This window comes from Suncus etruscus, chromosome 15, assembly GCF_024139225.1.
Source record: "Suncus etruscus isolate mSunEtr1 chromosome 15, mSunEtr1.pri.cur, whole genome shotgun sequence".
In the NCBI taxonomy this organism is placed as follows: Eukaryota; Metazoa; Chordata; class Mammalia; order Eulipotyphla; family Soricidae; genus Suncus; species Suncus etruscus.
The window spans coordinates 80,760,682-80,787,068 of record NC_064862.1 but is presented as its reverse complement, the minus strand read 5'-3'; the positions used below and the strand labels follow the sequence as shown (position 1 = coordinate 80,787,068).

At 38.5% G+C, this 26,387-nt stretch overlaps 2 protein-coding genes across 2 annotated transcripts; both read right to left on the bottom strand.

The window, feature by feature from the left end:
• Positions 1-5,383: 5,383 nt before the first annotated feature.
• Positions 5,384-6,310, bottom strand: LOC126030010 (olfactory receptor 7A17-like). The gene has a single exon (XM_049788223.1). The coding sequence runs from the start codon at positions 6,308-6,310 to the stop codon at positions 5,384-5,386; it is 927 nt and encodes a 308-aa protein (XP_049644180.1).
• An 18,095-nt stretch (positions 6,311-24,405) lies between these two features.
• Positions 24,406-25,344, bottom strand: LOC126030009 (olfactory receptor-like protein OLF4). Its single transcript, XM_049788222.1, has one exon. The coding sequence runs from the start codon at positions 25,342-25,344 to the stop codon at positions 24,406-24,408; it is 939 nt and encodes a 312-aa protein (XP_049644179.1).
• Positions 25,345-26,387: the final 1,043 nt, after the last annotated feature.

The window sequence follows — 26,387 nt, the reverse complement described above, 5'->3', positions numbered from 1 at the left end:
AATTTCTCTAGCTTGCCTCCATGGAATTTGGTAATTCACATGTAAACGGCGAGCATTTGTGTGTAGGGCTGAATGTTCCTCTACAGGTGATTTAAATATAGGCATTGCTAGCAAGTCAGCAGTTTTATTTCCTTGAGCCATAGGTCCTGGAAGACCTGAGTGGGCTCTAATATGCGTGATGAAGATGGGCTCAGTTCGTTTTTGAAGAAGCTGCTGTAATTGTTTAAGTAAGTCCTGTATGATCGGGTTATTAGCATTAAGGGATGCAGTGGCTATCACATGACATAAATTTACCACATACAAAGAATCAGAAACTATATTCATGGCTTCAGATACATTTTCTAATAGGTAAATTAACGTTGTTAATTCAACTTTCTGTGCAGATTTATATTTGGTATCTATGGTCATATTAATGTTGTCTCCAGTTATTCCTCCTTTTCCATTTTGGGATCCATCAATGTAAAAACCTTGGCATTGGGGATAGGGGAATCCCGAACAATTGAAGAAATAACAAACTGAGTTTTCTTTAAAAAGTCCCAAATTTTTTCTGCTGGATAATGGGAGGATATTTCTCCTGTGAAATCTGAGAGGGCCCTTTGTAGAGATTCATTAATTGGCAATATTGACTCAATTTCCTTTTTTGGTACTGGCAAAACTATTATATCTGGGTCAAAACCTAGTAAAGATATAGATCTGAGTCTTGCCTTGATAATAATCTCTGAAATCAGTTGCAAGTAGGGGACAACTGAGCGAGGTTGTTTGTTATGTAAATACACCCATTCCAAAGGTCCTGACTGTTGCATCAAGGCCCCTGTGGGGGTTTCTATAGTAGGGAAGATTAACAGTAATACCTTTTCTCCTGGGATGAATCTTGAGAGAAACGATTTTTGTCCAATTCATTTTTTGCAGCTGTTGTTAAATTTCTCGGGCTATCTAAAGCAGGATCACCCTCCAACGTTTTAAACAGATTAGATAACTCTGCATTTGGGATTCCTAGTGCAGGGCGGAGCCAATTTACGTCACCTAAAAGTCTCTGAAAATCATTAAGCGTTCTGAGGTTTTCTTTTTTGATAGAAAATTTTTGTGGACGTATAGACGTCCGGTCCAAAATAAAACCCAAATATTGATACGGTGGCATTATCTGTATTTTTTCTAAAGCTATTTTCAGTCCTGATGTTTGTAAACAGTCAGTAACATAAGAGTATAATTCCTGTAAATCTGTTTCGTTGTTCATTGTGAGCAAGATATCATCTGTATAATGAAATATCATGGCTTGAGGAAATTTTTCACGAGCAGGGCTCAAAACCTTATCTACAAAAAACTGACACATGGTTGGGGAATTCAGCATGCCTTGGGGGAGAACAGTCCATTGGAAACGTCTGCAGGGATGGGTATTATTGAGAGAAGGAACTGAGAATGCAAAACGTTTTTTATCATCTGGGTGGATAGGAATATGGTAGAAGCAGTCTTTCAGATCAATTATAATTAGTGGCCATTCCTTTGGAATAACTACAGGTGATGGTAAACCAGTCTGCAATTTGCCCATAGGTATCATGGATAAATTTATAGCTCTAAGATCCATCAAAAGTCTCCATTTACCGGATTTCTTTTTTATAGTGAATATAGGTGAATTCCATTGAGAAAAAGATGGTTCAATATGTCCTAAACTTAGCTGTTCCTCCACTAATTCTGTCAGCACCTTTAATTTATCAGTTTTAAGGGGCCACTGACCTGTCCAAATTGGTTCATCAGATTTCCATTTTATTTTTATTGGTGCTGGTGTTTTTACGGTAGTGGCCCCCACTAAAAATTTTGGGTTTTTAAATCAAAAGATGGTTCGGGCTCTTCTGGAGATAATGGGATGTGGAATTCTGCTTTCCACTGTTTGTGTAGGTCACGGCCCCACAGGGATGGTGAAAATGGGCCCACGTGAGGTCTGATTATTGCTTTTTGATTTTCTGGGCCGTAAAATAGTATAGTCCTCGTACTCAACAGACAGGAACTCAGGCCTCCTATTCCTTCTAGGGAATACGGGATTTCCTGAAGAGGCCAATTTTCTGGCCATTCTTTATCAGAAATTACGGTAACCTGAGCACCCGTATCTATCATTCCATCAAAGGGTTTGCCTTCCAAGTGAAGTTTGATCATTGGGTGTTCATCTTTACATTTAGTAACCAGAGCCACGATTGGGTTTTGAGCAGCACCCGGATCTGTGCTTCCAAAACCTCCAATTCTAGTCTTATCTGAAGTCCCAAATTTGACATAAGGCACTATTACTATCTGGGCAATCGCTTCTCCTTTTTTAAAGGTCCATGTAACTGGTACAGTAATAACTACAATGATTTCTCCCATGAAATCTGAGTCAATGACACCAGTGATTACTGATATACCCTTTATGTTGAGGGAACTTCTGCCAAGGATCAAACCCATGGTATCTGGGGGTGGCGGGCCTACAATGCCAGTTTCTAACATGTAAGGGCATGCTCCTGGGTAAACTGTAATGTCCTCTGGGCATAATATATCTAATCCGGCACTCCCTGAAGTAGAGTGGATTAATTCCCTTATCGTGATGAATTTTCTTGGGCTGGGCTTGAAAGGATTATTGTCTGTGAACTTTGCCCCTGATTTGGAAGGGCCTGGGGGGAGGCCCTGTAGGCGTTTCCCTGCATCTTGTATGTGTGTTCTTGGGGAGCTGAATTTATAAGGAGACGACAATTTCTTTTGATATGTCCCTGTTTTCCACAATGGTAGCAGGTGATTTGCCTCCTGGGGACTGTGTTAAAACCTCTACTTAGGTTATTATTAATGAGGTTTCTGGATCTGCAATCTTTCGCCCAGTGGCGACCCCTTTTGCATTTTGGGCAAAGACCTGGTTTCCGGAAAGTGTTCTGTCCTTGAGGGGAGTAAGACATTGTTCCCTTGGTAACTGGGAAGGTTTGTACTGAGTCTGAGTGGGGTGGGGGTTGGGGTTCCACATAGACATTCCGGCAGGCATAAAGGTAATCATTCAGATCTGACTTTTCATTTAATGTATTCAATAATAATCTACAGGCTGAATTTGCATTATGATAGGCCACAGATTTTACTAGGAAGTTTCTTATCTCCTCATCTTTGACTTGTAACTTCAGAGCATCTTTAATCTTACCTACAAACTCTGCAAATGACTCATAAGGGCCTTGGGTGATTTTTAAAAAGTTTCCTCTACCAATGCTGTTAGAATCAATTTTTTCCCATGCTGACAATGCAATCTCCCTGATTAAATTTAAGATTTCCTTAGGTAAAGCTGCTTGTGTCTGAATATTTGCAAATTGATTTTCTGCCATCAATAATTCATACGATAGAGTAACACCTGCCACTTGCTTTTTCATTCCATCGGACTATATAATTTAGCTTTTACGCCTTCTGAATAGTACATTTCCCATTCAGTTCGCTGTTTAGACGACAGGCATATTTCAGCGATTCTTTTAAAATCATACAAAGTCCAAGATGAGTTATGACTCCAAAGTCTTAATAACTCCACACTGTATGGCGATTTTGGCCCATTTTCTTTACATGATATTTTAAACTGATCTAATTCTTCCATCTGATAGGGTACATAGTTAGAAACATTTACCCCGTCTATAGGGGATAAGGCCTGATTAGCAAAATTACTCTGAATAGAGCTCTGAGACCGAGCATGTGGTTCATTTTTTGAATCTGCTCTGCTCTGCGATTCAATTTTGTGACTAGAAGGAGGCATACTTCGTGGAGTTAGCACTGGAGGTAGATCATTATCTGAGTCACTACTGTCAAGCAATTCACTAGAATCAGGCTTAACATTCTGAGTTGTTTTTCTTCCAGCAAAAATTTCTATATTGTTGATGGTGAGGCTGGATTCGTCAGCCTGCACCTGGGTCTGAGTTTTCATCAGATAAATTTCCTTATTATCTATACTGGTTTTAGCCTCACCATTTCTACACTTTCTATTTCCTAAATAGAAATAACAGCAAATAACTATGCTCATAATAATAACGTTAGTCAACACAGAAATTCCACAAACTATGATGGCTAGAGACACTACACTTTTCATTTGAAATATAGACCACAACCATCCAACTGCAGTGATTGTCCTTAGATCAAAACCAATTAGTTTTAAACAAAATGGAATGATCCACTCATATACTAGAGCACCAATGCGTAAGACTAAGGGTGGTAAAATCCACATGACTAACCACAGAAACCATCTGATGGTCAGCATAGGAAATTTCCAATGAAATATTTCACTTACAGTTCTGAGGGTCCAGGGTTCAGGTCCCTGTCCGGGCGCCATTATGTAGCAGGACAGCCCCTGAAGAGGTTGACTGATGGAGGGATGGAGAATGAGGCCCTTTTCTTCCAGCTCGGAGCACGTGTCTGCAACCCTGTCTAGCCCACGGTTCTGAGGTGAAACGGCGGGTAAACAGCTCGCAGACAGTCAGGCTCGTGGAAATATTTGCTTTATTCGGATGGACAAAACTGAAGTCCAAAGACTCAGCTTCAGTTCCAGCCAGCAAAAAAGCCCCCACCTTCCACAGACCCTTGCTCTTATAGTCCAGAGTCAGGTCCCACCCAATGGTGGGATCAGATACCAACCAATGGTGGAAGCAGAATCAGGTCCTACCCTAGGGTGGGGGCAGAATGCCAGGTCACACCCTAGGGTAGGGCACAGATTAGGGTGAGCAACATAGTAATCCCCCAAAATATTTACATACACAACAATGTGGGTGTACCTATTTAAGACCCTAGACCCACCCACTTCTGGGAGGGGTCTTGGGAACCGGATAGTAGGTGTAACCTTACCTGCTAGACCCTCCCATTCCTGGGAGGGGTCTGGGAAATGTTATATAAGGCTTGAACCAAGGGAATTTGGGCCCCTTTTGGCTTTTTGCCCTTTTGGCTCTTTGCCCATTCTGCGCTGCTGGGCGCTCTGGCTTTTGGGTTTCTGTGTTCTGGTCTTTGACCAGCATGGAGCCCAAAGGGAAGATGGCTGAAAGGAGTTTAGATGCAGGGCCAAGAATAACTAGTGCTTAAAAGGTTATGAGATATGCCACACACATGTGGTGAATAGGGCATGAATAAAGTTAATGCTTCCTAAAGCCTGCCTGTGAGTGAGTTTTGATTACGCCGATTACCTGGGCCTGGAATTCGCCAGCTGGATGGGGATGAAGCCACGTGGCTGGGGCCTAAGCACAAAGGCCTCCATCCATCGCCATCCAGCCCCATCGTTATTTATTTCATGCTACATCATGGATATGTTGAAATCAAAATTTAATTCAAGAAATCTTGGGGAAGGATTACAAGTTATATTCCTCATACTCTGATTCCTAAGTCGAGATATTTATTTAATTGTAAGACAATTAGTCTTTCATTGCTTCTGACCCAGACTTCTCAAGGCTCTCTTAATGTCTTTATTGCTGAGGCTGTAGATGAAAGGGTTCAGCATGGGGGTGACCACAGTGTACTTCACAGAAGCGATTGCACTTGTGTGTGAGCTGTGCGGAACAGCCGAACTCAGGTACACTCCAATGCCCTTACGATAAAACAAGGAGACAACCATGAGGTGAGACGTACAAGTGAAAAAGGCTTCATACTTCCCTTGGGTTGATGAGATTCTATGGATGGAGGACACGATCTTCGTGTAGGAGTAAAGAATCCCAGCCAGGGGGCCACCATCCAAAAGCCCAGTTGCAAAACTCATGACCAAGATATTTAGAAAAGCATCAGTACAGGCAAGCTGAACCATCTGTTTAAGTTCACAGAAAACGTGGGGAATTTTCAAGTTGGTACAGAAGGCCAGACACAAAGCCATTACACTTTCTATAAGGGAATGCAGGGCACTGATGATCCAGGATATCAGAACCAGCAGTACACAAAGATGAGGGTTCATGATGATCGTGAAGTGCAGGGGGTGGCAGATGGCCACGTAGCAGTCATAGGCCATCACAGCCAGAAGTAAATCATCCAACACTACAAAGAGTATAAATAAGGACATCTCGGTGATGCAACCTTCATAGGCGATGGCTTTGGTCTGTGTCTGAATGTTCTGAAGCATCTTGAGGACAGTGATGGAGGTGAAGCAGATGTCTGTAAAGGACAGGTTGGAGAGGAAGAAGTACATGGGAGTGTTTAGGTGGGAATCTGAGCTGATGGCCAGGATGATCAATAGATTCCCAAGTACAGTGATCAGATACATGGAGAGAAAAATTCCAAAGATGAGGGGTTGCAGCTCTGCTTCTTCTGAGAGTCCTAGCAGAAGAAATTCCATGTATCTTGTTAGGTTTCTGGGTTTCATGTGGTGGATGAAACTAAAAAATGGGGAAAATGCAAGATATTTTTTTGTATAAAGAGGCAATACAACATTGCATTTGGACATAATTACTTTATTGCATTCCTTCTCTCATGTGTGACACCCCTCTTACCATGTAGTAAAATGGCTGTCTCCTACTTTTAATATTTAATACTTGAAAATGTTTTCTTGTATTTGGAGATTGGGTTCTAAAGCAATACTCAAAGAGACATAGATACTTTCAATAATTTTCTGCAGTGCTATGAGGGTCTGATGATTCAGTGGTCAGACCCGGTGGTGGTGGACACCTCTGTCACCTGGCAGAGTAAGCCCATTTGGTGTGTGGGATACAATTAAGGTCCCTGTGCGTTAGAAGATTTTAGAGCTTCCCTGGCCTCCCCTTATCCCTTGCTACTGTTACTGCCAAAAATCTCTTGCAATCACAGATCTCGCAATATTGAAAGAATATTGAAAAATATATTTTTCAAAAATAAATTGAAAAACTACACAACTATTTGGAGAACACTTGAGACCCCTGAAAATATCTTCATTTATGTTTCTTCAACATGAAATGCCATCAAAGGTTTAAAGTTCCAACTATGAAATAATGTGAACATATATATGAAATATAAGGAAAGAGCATGCTACACTGATTGCTAAGAGAAATATCCATAATGTGGATGGGAAGTAAAGGGCAAAACAAGTTAAACAAATTAGATTATGACCCACAACCCTAAGGATCATGATGATCGATTCCATTTGTGTTTGAATCAAAAGAGAATGAATATGTGTGTACCACAAATAGAAACAAACACTATCTGTAAAGGAGTCATGAACATAGGAAACGAATAGTGTCAGTCTGAATGCAACTAGACATGAGCCAGAGTAATAATACAGTAGGGACAGTGCTTGTCTTGCATGTGCATGTAACTGTTCTGGGTTTGACACTTCATATTATCCCCTGAGCACCATCAGTAATGATCCTTGAGTAAAGAGTAAGGAAAACTGTCAGATGTAGTCAAAATCAATCAATAAATAAGTAATGCAAAAAATTGCAATTGTACTCATTCAAAACTCATTTTAAAAGTTGTGTGTATTAGATTATATTGAAAAACTAAAAATTTTAATAAAGATAGTACAATGGATAAGATCTTGCACAGACCTGACCAGACTTTCATCCCTGACCATGCTAATGGTTCCTTGAGCCCCACTGAGTAGAGAGCCTGAGATCAGAGCCAAAATCAGCCCTGATTACAGTTGTGTTTGATGCCCAAACAAAAATTAAATTACCATATTAAAAATTAACATAATGACATCCACATGGAACTCTACTTCTTGATAGAACTGTAAAGACAAAATAAATGGGAAAAATACAGAAATACATTCTAATAGTCAAGATAAAAACAAATCTAAGATATTATCTTATATAAAGGTATAAGGTATATAAACCAATATTATATCAAATATCTTTTCTGAAGAATGGCCTAATGTCAAACCTTTAGCAATAGATCTGCTTATTAGAGTTGAGAAAAGTGAATTATCATTAGAAAATATTATGAATAATTGAATAAAAATTCATAAAATCATGGTGGAATCCATATAAAGGCTGATACATTGGGTCAATATTTACAGAAAATTGAATTTGATTTTTGCTCAAAGAAAGTGATTTCTTGTAAGAATATTAAAGCCAGGGGCAGGAGAGATAGCACAGTGGTAGGGAGTTTGCCTTGCATGCAGAAGAATGGTGGTTCGAATCCCGGCATCCTATATAGTCCCTTAAGCCTGCTAGGGGCAATTTCTGAGCATAGAGCCAGGAGTAGACCCTGAGTACTGCTGGGTGTGACCCTCCCAAAAAAAGAATATTAAAGCCACAGTCAATTAATCTGGTTAAAATAGAAAAGTTTTGAGCTAGAGAGAAAGTATATTGGTAAGGTGCTTGATTTACATGTTGCTAAACCAGGTTTGATCCCTAGCAATCATATTATTTCTTAAGCACCACTAGGAGTAAGACCGGAGTGTAGAAAAACCCCTGAGTACTACCGCTGTGGCTCAAAAACTAAAGTAAGTTAAATTAAAGATAGGTAATAGATAGGTATGTAGGTATGTAGGAGGATAAATAAATAGATTAAAACTGGGAAGGTGGTACATTATGGATTAATAGTAGAGTTAAATGCTCAAAATATGTTCACTCATATTTTCAAAGCTAATTGTACAGATACATAAGAACCAGATAAAAATAAACGATGATTGCCAGTATTATCTGTGAATAAAATTAATCAAATCTAGCAACCAAACACTTGAAGTTAACTATAAGATAGCAAAGACTCTTGCAATAGAGCAAGACAGAAAGTGTATGTCTAACAAACAATAGACATAAAAAGCCATGTACAAAGAAAAATAATTTTATACAAGCCTCACTGTGTATTTTACACATTACATAATTATGTATTTTGTATTCGCTTTTCACATTACCCATTAATTTTCTTTTCTTTTTTTTTTGGTGTTTTTTTTGGGGGGGGTCACACCCGGCAGTGCTCAGGGGTTATTTCTGGCTCCAGGCTCAGAAATTGCTCCTGGCAGGCACAGGGGACCATATGGGGTGCCGGGATTCGAACTGATGACCTCCTGCATGAAAGGCAAACGCCTTACCTCCATGCTATCTCTCCGGCCCCAACACTTTTTTTTTTCGGCCACACCCGTTGGATGCTCAGAAATTACCCCTGGCTTGGGGGGACAATATGGGATGGCAGGGGATCAAACCGCGGTCCTTCATTGGCTAGCGCTTGCAAGGCAGACACCTTACCTCTAGTGCCACCTCGCTGGCTAATTTTCTTAATATAAATATCTACAAGTATGTAGCTTTGTGGATGGCTCTTGCAAGATATTATTTTCAAACATTCTTTCTTTAATGAAAGTATTTTAAGTTCTTAAAGTATTTAAAATACCATAGTTATAAGGTTGTTCATAATACAGTTGGATTTTTTCACAATTACAAAGTTTTTCATGATTGAGTTTCAGTCAACAGTGTATAACACCCTTTACCAGTGCACATTTATATTCAAACATTCATATTCTGTGCCTTTTTAATAATTAGGTATACATTTAATCATTTAATCTCTAGGGCTACATAGTTTAATATGCACCGTATAAAAACTTTTAGAATGCTCATTGTGTTTAATACATATATGCAGGCAGTTTGGAAAAATAAAGAGGAAAAGGAAAAATGGTGTTAGTTTTGTTTGTTTGTTTTTGCTTTTGATTTTTGGACCACCCTGGTGACTTCCAGGGTGACTCCTGGCTATGAGCTCAGAAATTGCCCCTGGCTTGGGGGACCATATGGGACACTGGGGGATTGAACCGTGGTCCGTCCTAGGTTAGCGCGTGCAAGGCAAACACCATACCACCTGCTCCGCTGCTCCGGCCCTAGGAAAAATGTTCAATATTACAATTCTCTGTTCAGTAGCTAAATGGATAATTCCAGGGGCTGGAGAGACAATACAAGGAGCAGGATAATTGCTTTGATTGCTTTGCATAAAGCCAGCCCAGCACCCCAGATGATCTCCCAAATCCTATAAGGAGTGATCCCTGAGTACAGAGCCAGGAGCCAGGAGTAAACTCTGTGTATCACTAGAAATGACCCCAGAAGAAACCCAAATAAAGATTTTCCCAATACTTACTGTACCTATGCAAAAAAAAAAAAAAAGCTTGCCACACCAGTCACCCCTTCCTTTTTTTCTTTCTTCTTTTAAATTTATATTCATGGCTTCTTGTCAGGGGCTCCTCCCTGCCTTTTTTTGTTTCTTCAACAGAACCATAGAACATGAATCATTTTGTTCTGCCTCATAAATTTTTTATTAATATTTTTATTTATTTAAACATCTTGATTACAAATGATTGTGATTAGGTTTCAGTCATGTAAAGAACACCCCCCCATCTCCAGTGCAACATTCCACCACCAATGTCCCAAATCTCCTTCCATCCCACCCCACCCCCACCTGTACTCTAGACAGGCTTTCCAGTTCCCTCATTCATTCTTTTTTTTAATATATTTTTTAAGTAACATGATCATATTTGGGTTACAGTCATAACCAGAACACCCCCCTTCACCAGTGTAACATTACCCCCTTCCCCTTTCCCATCCCTCAACTGTATTCAAGACAGGCATTCTACTACAATTGTTTTTAAGTTTAGTAAGTTGTATTTTTTTTCCTTAAAGAATAAAAGTAAAAAAAAGTAAAGATGTGATAGTAGCAAGAGCCGTTGTTTGCATAGGTCCAAAAATATGGGGAAAATGGAAAAAAATCCTTGACCTGATTACTAAAATGGCTTCACCTCAGTTTATTGGCATAAGATAGACTCTGGGTTCCAGGCAAACCAGACCATCCAACTCCAGTCATTCTCAAGGTCCCGGTGAAACTTTTTCACACTTTAGCTGTTATTGGTATCAGAGTCTTATATTTAAAGACTCTGGATTCTGTGCATTTCTTTCATCGATGTCAGGCTGACGTGGAGCATCCTCTAGTTTCAGCATACCATTAAATGCGGAGTGATCTGCCCTGCATGCAGACTGTTGCTGAGTCGTCTGGGTGTTGGGAGCACTCTTTGGAGTAAGTCACTGCCAAAGCAGTGGTAGGTCTTCCCTGGTAGAGGCTTGGATCCTGGTAATGTTGAAGACAATAAATTTAGGGGGGAGTGGATGGTTGGTACAGGACCAAAGAGTCCCATGAACCCAACCCAAAGTCAATGACAATAGAATCGAGAGACCCAAACTACAACAAGCTATACACAAAAGGGTCTTGTTACACTAGCAGTTCAGGGGGCTCAGGGTGGAGATAGGGAAAGCATGCTGCTAACAGGGGCGGAGGGACGTCAACGCTGGTGGTGGAGTTGTCCTAATTCACTGTCACTCTGTATCTTGAAATATAACTATGAATGACTTGTAATTCACATTGGTCAATAAAAACAAGATTATTTTCACCAATAAAGATCCTTAACTTTTACTTTATAGGAATAACTTTCATATTTATTTGCCCAGTGTGAACCCTCCATTGCTTATCCAGTGAACATTTCATAGCTTGATCATCACTAAAATATATCAAATAATCAAACCATAATCAAATATTTATTTCATGTATAACCTGAAAGGACTCTCGGGTGGCCTCAGACAAATGTTCTTGTTTTTGTTCTCTCTGACCTTCACCTACTGAATATGTGGACTCACCAGGCTAGGATTTCTGAGAAGACTTCTGAGTGGAAATGCAGATTCTTTAGTGGGAGCTTGATGGTGGAGACTGGAACCCAGAAAAGACAGAAGGGAGGAGGGAAGCATTGAAACCCACCCTCCACCTACAGACTCTAGATTCCAAAGCAAGATAAGGCCTGATCTTACCAGCACAGATTAAACAAGCTAAGGGACAGAGCCAAGGAGATATTTATGGCTCCTAGGTCTGCTCAATAGGCTTCCTTTCATTCAGTGACTGTGGCCACTAAGTAGGTAATTTCCCTGTGGGTCACTCCTCTGGACAAAAGGATATTTTTCTCCTGATTTTATATTCCCAAGAGAGAAGGCTAGGAATCAAATGGATTTTTTTTTTATTATTGAAACCGTTGTGCTTTACAAAGTCCTTCATAGTTGCATTTCAGATATCCAATGAATCAGGGCCAATCCCACCATCAGTGTCAACCTTCCTCCACCAATGTTCCCGAGTGTATCCCATTCCATACTTCTCCCTTGCCCCCCAGACTGCAAGTATAACAGGCCCATTTTAACTTTAGATTGTTAAAGTTGAAGCCTCTTGATTCTATTTTGTTGCTTTTTGGCTTGGATATTTAGTCTGTCCTTTTTTTAGCACCACCAAAGCACTTGAGACTACTTGCCCCTGGGCTCCATCCTTCCATATTTTTTTTTCTAATCCTCTAGTCAGTTTCTTTCCTTCTCCTTGCTATACTCTAAGGCCAAGACTGTTTTTATACAACTATCATTTAGACCATTGAATTTCTTTATGTAGTTATTCTAAATACCTCACATAAGTAATATCATTCTGTATTTATCCTTCTTCTGATTTACTTCATTTAACATAGTATTTCCATTTCCATTCATGTTGCAGTAAATTGTATAATTGCATTATTACTTGCAGCTATGTAGTATTCTATTGTATATAGGGAATATAGTATCAAAAAGGACAGATTTTATTATTATTTATTTAATTAAAGAAGTATGATTTGCAAAGTTAATGATAATGTAGTTTTAGACATACTATGTTCCAATACCAGCCCCATCACTCATGTCATCTTTATTTCATCAGGTACTTTAGGTGCTCTTCCACACCTTCCAATTATGCACTTCCCCAATCTACAACCTTAAGAGGGACGTTTTTTAAATTTGGTGTTTGTAATAATTTAAAACTCAAGTTTCCAGCATTATTGCATCTGTGGTTTTGGTATTTAGAATGCACTTACCCCATCTTACCAGTGTATCCATGGCCATGTCTCCTACTCCCCCGTTACTTTCCTTTCTCATCTTCTTCCTTTCCTTTTCAATTTCTTTCCTGTTCTGTCCTCCCCACTGTACTCTGTACCAAGGGTTATCTAGGAATTCCCCCTTTACAATACTTCATTCTCTCATATATACCACAGATAAGTGAGATCATCTTGTATTTATCCTTCTTCTTCTGGCTCATTTTACTCAACAGGATAACATCCAAGTCTGTCTAGGTAGTTGCAAATCTCACGATGGGTGAAACTGAAGAACAGCATGTTGAGCATATTGAGTTCTGCTTACTATTTCTTCCAGAGGATTCACCTTGAGAAGCTTCTGCCAAACATGAGTTTGCATCTTCCTTAATACCTAAAAGGAAGCTACTTGGATGCTTTTACACATTCCTTGGATTTTCATTAAGTTGCATTGGGTTTTCAGGCCATAGCAACAGAAAATTGCTCTTCAACCCTTATCTAGGAAAGAATCATTTTCTTTTATTAAATAATCTTTGTCCCTTAACTGCTTGGTTCAGGCCACATTTGCCTCACTATGTCCCTCATTCGGAAATTTTTGTTAATTCTAAGATGTATTTAGATATGGTATGTCATATTAATAGATATTTAAACCTTAATTATTTAATTTGAGACCATAGAGATAGTAAATGCTTGCCTTGCATAAGGCAAAGTGGGATTCTATCTTTTATACTAAGTCTTCTGGCTTTAAGCCCATCAGGAGTGATTCCTGAGTGTAGAACCAGGAGTAAGTCCTGAGCACTACTGAATGTAGTTCAAAAATGAAATTTAAAAAAGAAATACTTTTTATTAAATTTAAGCTTCTACATTCTATAAATTTGTTACTTTAATAGAAGGGGGCTGTTCTTTTTATGACTCGTGCCCAGCTACAAACATGTTTGTGATTTTGAAATTATATATATATATATATATATATATATATATATATATATATATATATATATATATATATATATATATATATATATATATATATATATATATATATATATATATATATATATTGGTTTTTGGGTTACACTTGGCAGTGCTCAGGAGTTACTCTTGGCTCTACACTCATAAATCGCTCCGGGAAGACTCGAGGGACCATGCCAGGATTTGAACCACCACCATCCTTCTGCATGCAAGGCAAATGCCCTACCTCCATGCTATCTCTCTGGTCCCCCGATTTTGAAATTATTTTAAGTAAATTAATAAAAATTCATTCTATGCTTACAAATTTCTGCAAAAAATTAGTAAAATAGATGGAATAACACATGCATTTATGCACTCATGCCTATAAGTGAGTGAACTATTTTCAAAGACAATTTATAGAAACTCACCTTTTTTTTTTTACGCACACATATCTTTTTCTCAAATACTTTGTTTGGACTCAGCAAATAATTTCTACATATTTCTTCCAAATAGATCCCTAAAGATGTATTCATAATTCAAAATATATTTAGAAATAAGAAAATCTAAGTGCAAGGATTTAACTTTCAAGTTTATATAGGTAAAAATAATAATTTATAATGTACTTATTATCAAATAATAAATTTTAATTTAAAAATCAAAACTGGGATCCAATGAAATACAAGAATTATGTGTATTTTGTCCATTTATATTTTTCTTTGAGGAAGTGTCTGTTCATTTCTTCTCCCCATTTTTTGATGGGGTTAGATGTTTTTTCTTGTTGAGTTCTGTCAGTACCTTGTATATTTTTTATATTAGTCTCTTATCTGATAGGTATTGGGTGAATAGTTTCTCCCATTCTGTGGGTTTTTTTATTTCCTTTGAGGATTAATGGCTAAAGAAATTGTGATACATATACACAATGATTACACAGCTATCGGGAGAGATGAAGTCATGAAATGTTCCTATACATGGATGCACATGGAATCTATTATGCTGAGTGAAAAAAGTCAGGAGAGAAATAGACACAGAATTGTCTCACTCATTTATGGGTTTTAAGAAAAATTAAAGACATTATTGTAATAGTGCCCAGAGACAATAGAGATGAGGGCCGGAAAGATCAGCTCACAATATGCAGCTCGCCAGAGTGGTGAGTGCAGTTAGGAAAATAACTATACTAACAACTAGCATGACAACAACAATGAGTGAAAGAAGTAAAATGCCCATCTCAAATATAGGAGTAGGGTAGGTCGTGGGAATGTTGCACTGGTGAGGGGGGTGTTCTATTTATGACTAAAACCCAACTACAATCATGCTTGTAATCATGGTGCTTAAATAAAGATTAAAAATATAAAAAGAAAAAAGAAATAGAGGAGTTAAAAAGTTTGCTTTGCATATTGTCTCTCAAGAATTGGTGGAAGTGGTACCTGAGCACAGACACCACAGTAGCCCCTGAGTACTGCCAGTATGTTCCAAGACCCAACCAACTACTTGAAAACTGAATCAGACACTGTCTCAACTTTTTAGTAGGTCTTTTAATCCTACAAATTGTATACATCATTATATTTAATGTTTTTATTATTACTGAATTATAATTGCATATAGCATTGAAAAATATATACGAGGGAATATATATATATATATAAATGATGAAATGTTGAAAACAATGAGTAGTTAACTCCTTCATGACCCACACAATTGCAATTTTTCTATTGGGAAATTAGTAAGAGATATTTCAGCAGTCTCTAAGTGCATAATACAGAACTGTTCACTTTAGTCATTGTAATATCAAGTAGATATTCAAAGAATATTTATCTGCTAACTATATGTGCATTTTGACCAAAATAGCTCCATTGCCTACATACCCCAGTTAGTAGAAACTATAATTCTATTCTTGATTCTTGTACTCTGGCTTTTAAAGATGCCCTATATTTTTGGATCACTATATCTATATCTATATCTTGTTTCACTTAGTTTGTCATTCTCAAAGAAATACTTAGGTGTTCACTATTAAGTAAATAAAAGGAAACTCATATGTAAACACATATGCAAACTCATATTTCTTTTTTTTTTTTTGGTTGCTTTTTGGGTCACACAGGGTGAAATTCAGAGATTACTCCTGGCTATGTGCTTAGAAATTGCTCCTGGCTTGGAGGACCATATGGAATGCTGGGAAATCAAATTGAGGTCCGTCCTAGGTTAACATGTGCATGTGCCCTACTGCTTGTGCCACCGCTTCAGCCTAAATTCATATTTCTTCATACCCATATTTATTCACCAAATATTGACACTTAAATTACTCCCATGATTCTTGAATTGTGTGAATGATACCACCATAAAGATGATAGTGCAGGGGCCAGAGAGATAGTATGAAGGTAGGGCGTTTGCCTTGCTTGCAGAAGGATGTTGGTTCAAACCCGGCTTCCCATATGGTCCCCTGAACCTGCCAGGAGCGATTTCTGAACATAGAGCCAGGAGTAACCACTGAGCAGTGCTGGGTGTGACCCAAAAACCAAAAACAACAACAAAAAATGATAGTGCAGACACCTCTTTAAGATAGTTATTTGTTTCATTTATTTAAACAAACCATATATTTTTACTTTTTTCAATGTTTTTATTTTAATTGTTTTATTTAAGAACCATGGTTAAAAATTGTTCATTGTTGGGTTTCAGTCTCACAATGTACATCATCCTTCACCCTTCCTGCCACTGATGTCCCCTGTTTCCCTCCAATCCTCCACCCACCACTGCCTGTCTCTTTGGCTAATTTCACTCAGCATAATAATATCCATGTCCAACTATGTATATGAAATTTAATGGCTGCATAGTATTCCATTGTGTAGATATGCCACAGTTTCTTTAACCACACACCTGATGTCAAGCACCTGGATTGTTTCCAGATTCTGGCTATTGAAAATAGTGCTGCAATGAACATAGGAGTGCAGAGGGCAGTTTTGTATTGGATTTCTTTATCCTCAAGAAGCTGATGTGTTCTTTCTTTAACTATAAGAATACTCAGAAGCCCCTTGGATGTCTTTGTTCCTCAGACTATAGATAAAGTGAGTTAGCATGGGAGTGCCCACAGCTTACATCACTGGCTTTTATAATGGAGTGTGTGCTGTAGGTACCAGCAGAGCTCAGGTATATACCTATGGCTGAAAAATAGAACAAAGAGACTGCACAGAGGTGAGATGCAGTTGGAAAATTCTTTATACTTGCCCAGAGTTGATGAGATTATAAGTATAGAGGAAATGATCTTGACTCATGTGCAGCTGACCCAGATTCAAGTCCATGCACACCGTATGGTCCCCCAAACACTACCAGGAATAATTTATGAGTAGATCCAGGAACAATCCCCAAGCATCACCAAGTGTACACACTCCCCAAAACCAAACAAATGTGCATACAACTTTATTTTTTTATTTTATTTAAACACCTTGATTACATACATGATTGTGTTTGGGTTTCAGTCATGTAAAGAACACCACCCATCACCAGTGCAACATTCCCATCACCAATGTCCCAAGTCTCCCTCCTCCCCACCCGACCCCCGCCAACTTTAATTTTTATACTATTTCCTCTTCTAACTCATGCCATATGAAAAATAGTTGAAAAATTGGTTGTATGCTTCTAAGACTATCAGGGACATGAGTTATGAAGTTGAATGGCAAGAGTATAACCTAATGATGGAAAAAAATTTTTTTTAATTATCTAACATCTCAAATGTGAGAGTAACCTCTTATATAAAAGGAACCATGTTTAAAAAAAGAATACCTACTGTTATTGGAATTATTATTTCAAAATACTAAAAATACCTATTTTGAGGAGACATTTTCAGCATGTCTGAATATAAATAAATACAAGATCCAGGAGAAGATATACCTATTTATGTGTTCAGAAATGCACAGGGGATAGTTAAAAAGCAACTTTAGTGGCCGGAAAAATAGCATGGAGGTAGAGCAGGGTTCAAACTTGTGGCCCGCAGGCCATTTGCGGCCCTCTGTACAACATTTTATGGCCCGGAGCTGGCCTTCAAATATTACAGTATTTGCGATTATTTGCTTACCAAATAATCTCAATAAAAATCGCATTAGTAAGAAAAAATTGCATTAAACATTCGCATACCCGAGCAGTTTCATTTGGGGTATGCAAATGTTTAATGCGATTTTTTCGATTTTTTCTTACTAATGCGATTTTTATTGCAAATATTTGTAGGCGAATAATCGTGAATACTTTGTGCCTAGCACAGATGTCATTTTCGCTGCTCCTGCCTGCTGTCCCTTGCATTATCGGAGGCCTAAGGGAGAGAAGGGAGAGAAGTTTATTGCAGAATTAGATTTTGTCATACTTTCATCATGACTTCATCAAAGCCTGCAGTGAAGAGAAAGATTGATGACGAGCATGGACAATTTCAGGAAAAGTGGGAGACGCAGTATTTCTTTGTTGAGCACAGGGGCATCCCCACATGTTTATTTGCTCAGAGAAAGTTGCAGTGCACACGAATACAACTTGAAACGCCATTATTCAACTAAACATGCTGAGGAATGTGCAAAATATCAAGGAAATGATAGAGCCAAGTGGGTTGCCAGTCTTAAAGCATGTCTAGTGAGGCAACAAGATTTCTTCAAGAAAGCAACCAAAGAGAACATTGCATCAGTCGAAGCTAGTTACTTGATTAGTGAGATGATTGCTAAGGCAGGGAAACCATTCACAGAAGGAGAGTTTGTTGAAAAAATGCATGTTACAGGCTGCAAGTATTATATGTCTGGAAAAGAAAGGTCAGTTTAGCAAAATCAGCCTTTCTCCCAACACTGTGGCAGAGCACATTTCTGACATGTCAAGTGACATTTATCATTAACTGTGTGAGAGAGCCAAATGTTTTGATGCATACTCAGTTGCTCTTGACGAGGGCAAAGATATAACAGATACTGCACAGCTCACAATTTATGTCTGTGGTGTTGATTGCAATTTTGAATTGACAGAGGAGCTTCTCACAATCATCCCAATGCATGGCCAGACCACTGCTAATGAGATATTTCGGCATCTGTGTGATGCCATTGAGAATGCAGGTTTGCTATGGAAGAAGTTTGTTGGAATAATAACCGGTGGAGTGCCATAGATGACAGGGAGGAAAAATGGACTGGTGGCACTTGCTCAAAAAAAAAAACTTGAAGAGGAGGGTGTAGAGAAGGCCATTGCTCTTCACTGCATAACCCATCAGCAGGCCCTTTGCAGTAAATGCCTGCATGTGACAATGTGATGTCTGTTGTTGTGAAATGCATCAACCAAATCAGATCCAGGGGCTTAAAGCACAGGAGGTTGCATGCTTTTTTTTTTTTAAAGGAAATGGAGTCACAATATGGAGATGTGCTCTACTTCACCAAGGTACATTGGCTCAGCAGGGGAAATGTCCTGAAAAGATTTTTTTGAGTTGAGAGAAGTGAAAGCCTTCATAGAGAAGGATGGGAATGCTGTTTCTGAGTTGAGTGATCACAAATGGTTCATGGACTTAGTTTTTCTTGTTGACATTACACATAAGCTGAATGTACTAAACAAGATGTTACAAGCTTATCAGTGCTGCCTATGACAACCTGAGAGCATTCTCCACAAAACTTGTGTTATAGAAATCCCAGCTCTCTCAGACAAACCTTTGCCATTTCCCAGCATGCAAGGAACTTGTGGATGCATTCAGTAGTGAGAAATATGTTAATGCTATTTTTAAGCTAGAGAAGGAATTTGATCACAGATTTGCAGACTTCAAAAAGCACAAAGCCACTTTCCAAATTTTTGTGGACCTTTTTTCCTTTGATGTGCAAGATCCCCTCCTGTGCTTCAAATGGAGCTCATTGACCTGCAATGCAACTCTGATCTCAAAGCCAAGTTCAGGGAGATTAGTGGAAAAGCAGACATGCATGGGCATGTCTCAGCTTCCCTGAGCTTTCCCAAATGTTCAAGCGCACCATGTGCCTTTTTGGGAGCACATATTTGTGTGAAAAGTTATTCTCCACATTGAACTTCAATAAGTCAAAGTACAGGTATAGACAATGATGATCATCTTCAAGCCATACTGAGGGTCTTAACTGCTTCCTCTCTAAAGCCAAATGTGGTTCAGATTTTTAGAAGAAGCGCTGTCAAGTCTCTGGCAGCAAGGAAAAGGCAAAAGATGCCATGTTCAGAAGAACTGTTCATGATCTTCACTCTATGTTCTATTCATGTTCAGAAGAAATAATTAAAACTGTTAATAATGATGTTTGAGGACTTTTTTGTGAAATCCTTGATGCGGCCCTGCCTCACCCCAACTTTGCCTCCTGCGGCCCCCAGGTAAATTGAGTTTGAGACCCCTGAGATAGAGTGTTTGCCTTTCATGCAGGAGGACGATGGTTCGAATCTCGGTATCCCATATGGTCTCCCGAGCCTGCCAGGAGTGATTACTGAGCGTAGAGCCAGGAGTAAACCCTGAACGCTACTGGGTGTGACTCACCCCCCCCCCAAAAAAAAGCAACTTCAGAACAGGGAGCTTATTTCAGAAAAAATGTAGGAGAGTAGTAAACAGGAAGAAGTATGATGAGGGATAGACAAGTAGTGTGAAGGAAGGAGGTCATCCACCAACTGCTACTATGGAAACTTCCAGAAAAAGGAATTTTCTCTCCCTCACAATGTTTCTTATGCTCATTATTAATTTATTACCAGAAAAATTTATGAACTGAATAGCATCCTTTCTGAAATACCATTTATTGCATGATTTTTGCTCTCTGAAATGTCAACTGTTTTAGATGATATGATCCATATACTGTGCAGATTTAAATAACCTTATTCCATGTGTTGTTGCATGAACACACATTCATGCATATGGGATTAATCGGATCCCATCCCACTCATAATTTCCAGAAAATGACTCTTCTTTCCTGTATTGAAGAGAGGAGTTAGAAAGCAGTAGATTTTCTGAATTTATTTCCCCTTGTGTTTGTATAACAGTATGTGCACTTACTTTAAGAACTAGGGTATTTATGAGATAAATAAAAGTATAAGTATCAAATCAAGTATCAAATAATGACTTTAACACAAATACATTTTACAAAATGTAGCATCAGAAAACAGAAACAGGGCCAGAGCAATAGCACAGTAGGGAGGGCATTTGCCTTGCACGCAGCCAATGCAGGTTTGATCCCATGAATCCAATATGGTCATTTGAGCATGCCAGGAGTGATTTCTGAGCACTTAGCCAGCAGTAACCCCTGAGCACCACCAGGTGTGGCCCCAAAATAAAAGAAAAATATAAACAATCTATACATTTATGTTGCAAGTCAGCCCCTGAAGAGGTTGACTGATGGAGGGATGGAGGATGAGGTCTTTCCCCTCCAGCTTGGAACACGCATCTACCACCCTGTCCAGCCAACGGTTCTGAGGTGAAATGGTGGGTAAACAGCTCACAGACAGTCAGGCTTGTGGAAATATTAGCTTTATTCAGTGGACAAGACTGAAGTCCAAAGACTCAGCATAAGTTCCAGCCAAAAGCCTCTCGCCTTCCACAGACCCTTGTTTTTATCCCGGCAGAATCAGGTACTACCCAATGGTGGGATCAGATACCACCCAATGGTGGAAGCAGAATCAGGTACCATCCTAGGGTGGGGCAGAATGCCAGGTCACACCCTAGGGTAGGGCACAATCACCGATCAGGGTAGGGTCAGTAACATAATAATCCCCTAAAATATTTACATACACAATTCCCCCATTTGTTTTTAGTAAACAAACAATATTGTCTACAATTATTAAAGGAAAAACTAGTCAATAATAAGAGTGGCTGTTTGCATAAGCGAATCATAGGAAAATGTAAAGAACTTCTAACCTAAACACAGGGTGCCCCTCCTTTAATATAAATGAATGATAATAAGCTTTTGCAATCCTGACTCCACCTTTAGCCAAAGGCGGGTAATATTTCCAAAGCAACAATGTAATAAAGAGAAAATTAACAGACTAGCATTTTTCAAAAATATAACATTTCTGCAAAATATACCATACACCTGTAACTTAAAATTTTTTCAATGCTTTCTACAAAGCACTATTCTGGAACTCTTTTTGTTCCTATACCTTTAAATTATTTTGGGAACTTCTTGTTCCTATTAACCTTCCCTACACACAAGCACAAAGGCATAAATACAGAAAATACATTTTGAAAACAGACTAATACATTAAAATACACAGTAAAACATTTTGCAATTAAAAATATTAACTATGGAAAACAATAAAACACATTTAAATGGGCAAGAACCTGACTTAATCAAGAGATACACCTGAATCAAAGTTAAATGCGGTGATTTTTAAATTAGATTGTTCATTTGGGCTTTACTGTTATTTCTCCCCTTTTTTAACTAATTTTTTACACCACTAACTAGAACTTACCCCATCACCAACTATGTGTAAAACATATGGCTACCCACTTAATCCCTTCACCTAAAAACCATTAGACGCTGATCTTCTTTCACACTGATGTCTCCACGTGGCTTTCTTCCATGGGGTTTCAACTGGGTTAACTTGAGCCATTTCATTCTCCTGATCTGGAGGACGCGTCCCAGGCTTGCTGCAAAAAGCTGCTTCCACGCCACTGTTTCCACGTAACTTTACCGGAGCAGAACCGAGCTGAGCCGAGCCAGGCCTCACGTGTCACCACTTTTGGCCTATCCATAGCTTTTTGCCGCTTATCTGCCGCAGGATGGGCGTTCTGTGCTGATAGCAGCCGCCGTTTTTTCCAGAAAACACTTTGGAAGCTGGCTTCACTGCCACAGCTGCTGCAACACAACTTGTCTGCAGGTTTTTCCGTAGGGCGCTTCTGGATGTTAAGAGTTCGAAGTGGGGGCTGGAGAGATAGCAAGGAGGTAAGGCATTTGCCTTTCATGCAGGAAGTCATCGGTTCGAATCCCGGCGTCCCATATGGTCCCGTGCCTGCCAGGAGCAATTTCTGAGCCTGGAGCCAGGAATAACCCCTGAGCACTGCTGGGTGTGACCCAAAACCCACAAAAATAAGTTAATCATATTAATCATTAAATTAGAAAAGATAATAAATGCAAAACATGAAGATACTTCTCTGGATGCCAATGTTGTATTATTATACTTTGAGTTATTGAGGAAGTTGGTTTAAAAAAACCTAGTTCAGGGATCACTTTTGATGCTGATGGTACTACACGATGTTCTGCAGATTAAAACCAGCTCAGGCATGGGCAAGGGAAGCACCTTACACACTATTATATTTCTTCAGTCCCTGAATAATATGAAAGTAAATCATTAAATAAAGGAAGGCATTTAGTATGTGATATGAATAAATTATCATTTATTTAGAAAAGATTAATGTACCCACTTCACTTGCAAAACATTATTTTTATGAAATTTATAGTGTAAGACAATACTGATAAATTGATGTTTTAGTTATTATTTTTAGTAATCTTCAGTAAACTTGTAATCTTTATGAGAAATAAGTTTGTACAGATCTTTATTTTAACAGTCATACAGTATGACTGTTATTTAAAAGTAGGAAACAATTTTACTTTAAATTTTAGAGTTTAAATAAATTATTATATTTAAATAGAATAATATAATTATATGACATATATACAGTCTATAGTATAAATGTAACTTTTCAAATATTCTTGTTCAAAGTTAACAAAATGTGAGAGCATTAATTGTAGAAAATAATCTTCTGACCAGAGAAAAAAGCTAAATAAAGATAATCACATAACATTTAGAGTAACTGAAATCAAACCATTCTAATTTGTGGAACAAATCAATGTCAAAACAGATAATATGTAACTCAGGAAAAAGATCATAACTCTTAATGCTATCCTCTACTCCATGAAATTATTGCAGGTAACTTGTGTATAATGGGGAGAAGAAAGAAATGGACAACTAAAGAGGAGATTCTGCTGTTTCCTTCTCTACCCATATCAGCTGCCTGGAAATTTTAAGTCTGGAAAAAAAAAGTCTTCCATGAGCTCTACATGGCACATAATTCATACCTCGCCAGTTGCACAAGGCTGCTGTCAAGCTGAAGCTGAGGTCCACTTGTTCTACATGGTGTGGGAAAAAATCCCTACACCAGATATCTTGGAGAGTAGTAGTGGACTCAGGCTGGAGTAAATAATTTCTCTTTGCAGAAAAGGAAAGTCAGTTCTAAAACTTACCCAGATCTTTTGGGTTTATCTTCTTTCCTTCACAAAAAATAATTTTAGGAGGACATGAATAGTGAAGTAATACAATTTTACTTATGAAGAAGGAATGAGAGAAAGTTGAGACTCCATATCTTAGGTGGAGATGTGAGCCACTCCCAGAATCGTTAGGTATGTACTTGCCTCAGTTTTTTACTAGGTTTCCCCTCAAATTTCTTCCATCTGGGGCTATATACCTAGATAAGAGCTTGTTGCTTCTCAGGACAAGAAGAACCTGAAACTTTCTATGGTCTTCTTCCATGTCCTTATCACATTTATTTCTGCTTAAGTTTTTCTCCAGAGAGGGTTCAGCCTTCTCTGGGCCTGTGCTGGCAACAGTTAGTCCTTTGATACCTTATTCCCTGTGTTAACAAAGTGAGTTCAATAATAGTGCTTCTTCAAGTACCATCTTGGTTTTATTATTTCCCAAGAACTCATTGCCAAAATCTGCCTCTATCTAACTACCTGCTTCAAAATTAAGAACTTTCTTCAGCCATGGAACAATTAGGCTTTTTTTGTTTCTTTGACAAAAATAATTTTTAGAGCCTTTTCTATGTCTTTATTCCTGAGACTATAGATGAAGGGATTCAGCATAGGCGTGACCACGGTGTACATGATCGAGGCTATTGCACTGGAGTGGGAGCTATGAGTAATAGTGGAGCTCATGTATACCCCTAGGGCTGTACCATAAAATAAGCAGACCACTGAGATGTGAGATGCACAGGTGGAAAATGCTTTGTATTTCCCCTGAGCTGATGAGATTCCACGTATAGATGAAAGTATCCTATAGTAAGAATAAAAGATACCAGCTAGGGGACAACCACCCAGGAACACAGATGATAAATAAAAAACCAAAGTGTTAGGAAAGGTATCAGTACAGGAAAGTTGGACCACCTGAATGAGTTCACAAAAAAAGTGGTGAATTTTCAGTTCTGCACAAAAGGACAGCCTCAATACCATTAAACTATGTAATAATGAATGCAGAAAACTTAGTGCCCAGCACATCAGGGCCAACAGTCTACAAAGCTGAGGGTTCATAATGACCAGATAGTGCAGAGGGTGGCAAATGGCAACAAATCGGTCATAGGCCATCAAGGTCAGGAGAAAATTGTCCAACACTCCAAAGACTGTGAAAAAATACATCTGGATGAGGCAACCTTCATAGGAGATGACTTTGCTGTGTGTCTGGATGTTCACCAACATCTTGGGTACGGTGGTGGTGGTGGAACAGATGTCAACAAGGGATAGATTCGAAAGGAAGAAGTACATGGGTGTGTGAAGATGGGAGTCAGAGATGACAGCCAGGATGAGGAGCAGGTTTCCAAGCACAGTGATCACGTATATGGAGAGGAAAAGTCCAACTATGAGGGGCTGCAGTTTTGGTTCCTCTGAGAATCCTAAGAGAATAAATTCTATGATTCCTGTTATGTTCCCTGGTTTCATCTTGTTGAGTGGACTTAAAGAAATAAAGAAAACATGAGAATTTTACATAGAGACAGTGACGACACAGTTTATATTCTAACTTCTGTATTTTATAAAAATAATTCAACTTCATTATTTTGCAGATGGGTCATGTATCCTCAAGAAATTCCTTAGTCTTTCAATCTTTTTATCCTATACACAGCCTTTTCAATATATATAGTCTACCATTTTTAAGATAAATATTATATCTCTGGGGTTATTAATTTACTGCAAACTGTATCTCCAGGTCTATATAGACTGTAGGATGATGAAGTAAAGTACAAAACAATTTACAAGCTAATGATAAAAATCTCATGTGACCTCTCATGTGTGTTGAGAGGTCCTATAATGCAAAGGTAACTTATTTAAAAAAAACTATATAGTGAGTGTTGTTTTTTTAACTAGTGTTTAAGTAAGATCAGTAAGCATTCTTTTTTTGTTTGTTTGTTTGTTTTTGGGTCACACCCGGCGGTGCTCAGGGGTTACTCCTGGCTGTCTGCTCAGAAATAGCTCCTGGCAGGCACGGGGGACCATATGGGACACCGGGATTCGAACCAACCACCTTTGGTCCTGGATCGGCTGTTTGCAAAGCAAACACTGCTGTACTATCTCTCCAGGCCCTCTTCTTGAAGGTCATTAATTTTTTTCACATATGCTGCTCTTGAGTTGAAGGAGATCCTTTCTGGCATATCATCTGCTGACTTATCTCTTTCTTGTGATAGCCACCTTGGAAGATCTGATTTCAGATGTAGGAAAGTTCTCACTCAATAGAAAGCATGCACACACATGAAGAAAATAAACCCTTGAGTAAAAAGAATTTCAGGCGAGGAGAAATAGTGAAGCAAATGAGTTTTATTTTAAAAAAAAGTAATGAAGATAAATGTAAGAGACCTGCAATTTCAACTTAAAGCCAAACTAGTTAGCAGTGACTACCAGGAAGTTGGTCAGATACATTCTCATTGCCCTAAAGGATAGAAATATCCTTTATTTATTTATTTATTTTATTTTATTTATTTATTTATTGT

Coding starts and splice junctions, on each gene's coding strand:
- LOC126030010 (XM_049788223.1), bottom strand. CDS start 6,310: ATGAAACCCAGAAACCTAACAAGATACATGGAATTTCTTCTGCTAGGA.
- LOC126030009 (XM_049788222.1), bottom strand. CDS start 25,344: ATGAAACCAGGGAACATAACAGGAATCATAGAATTTATTCTCTTAGGA.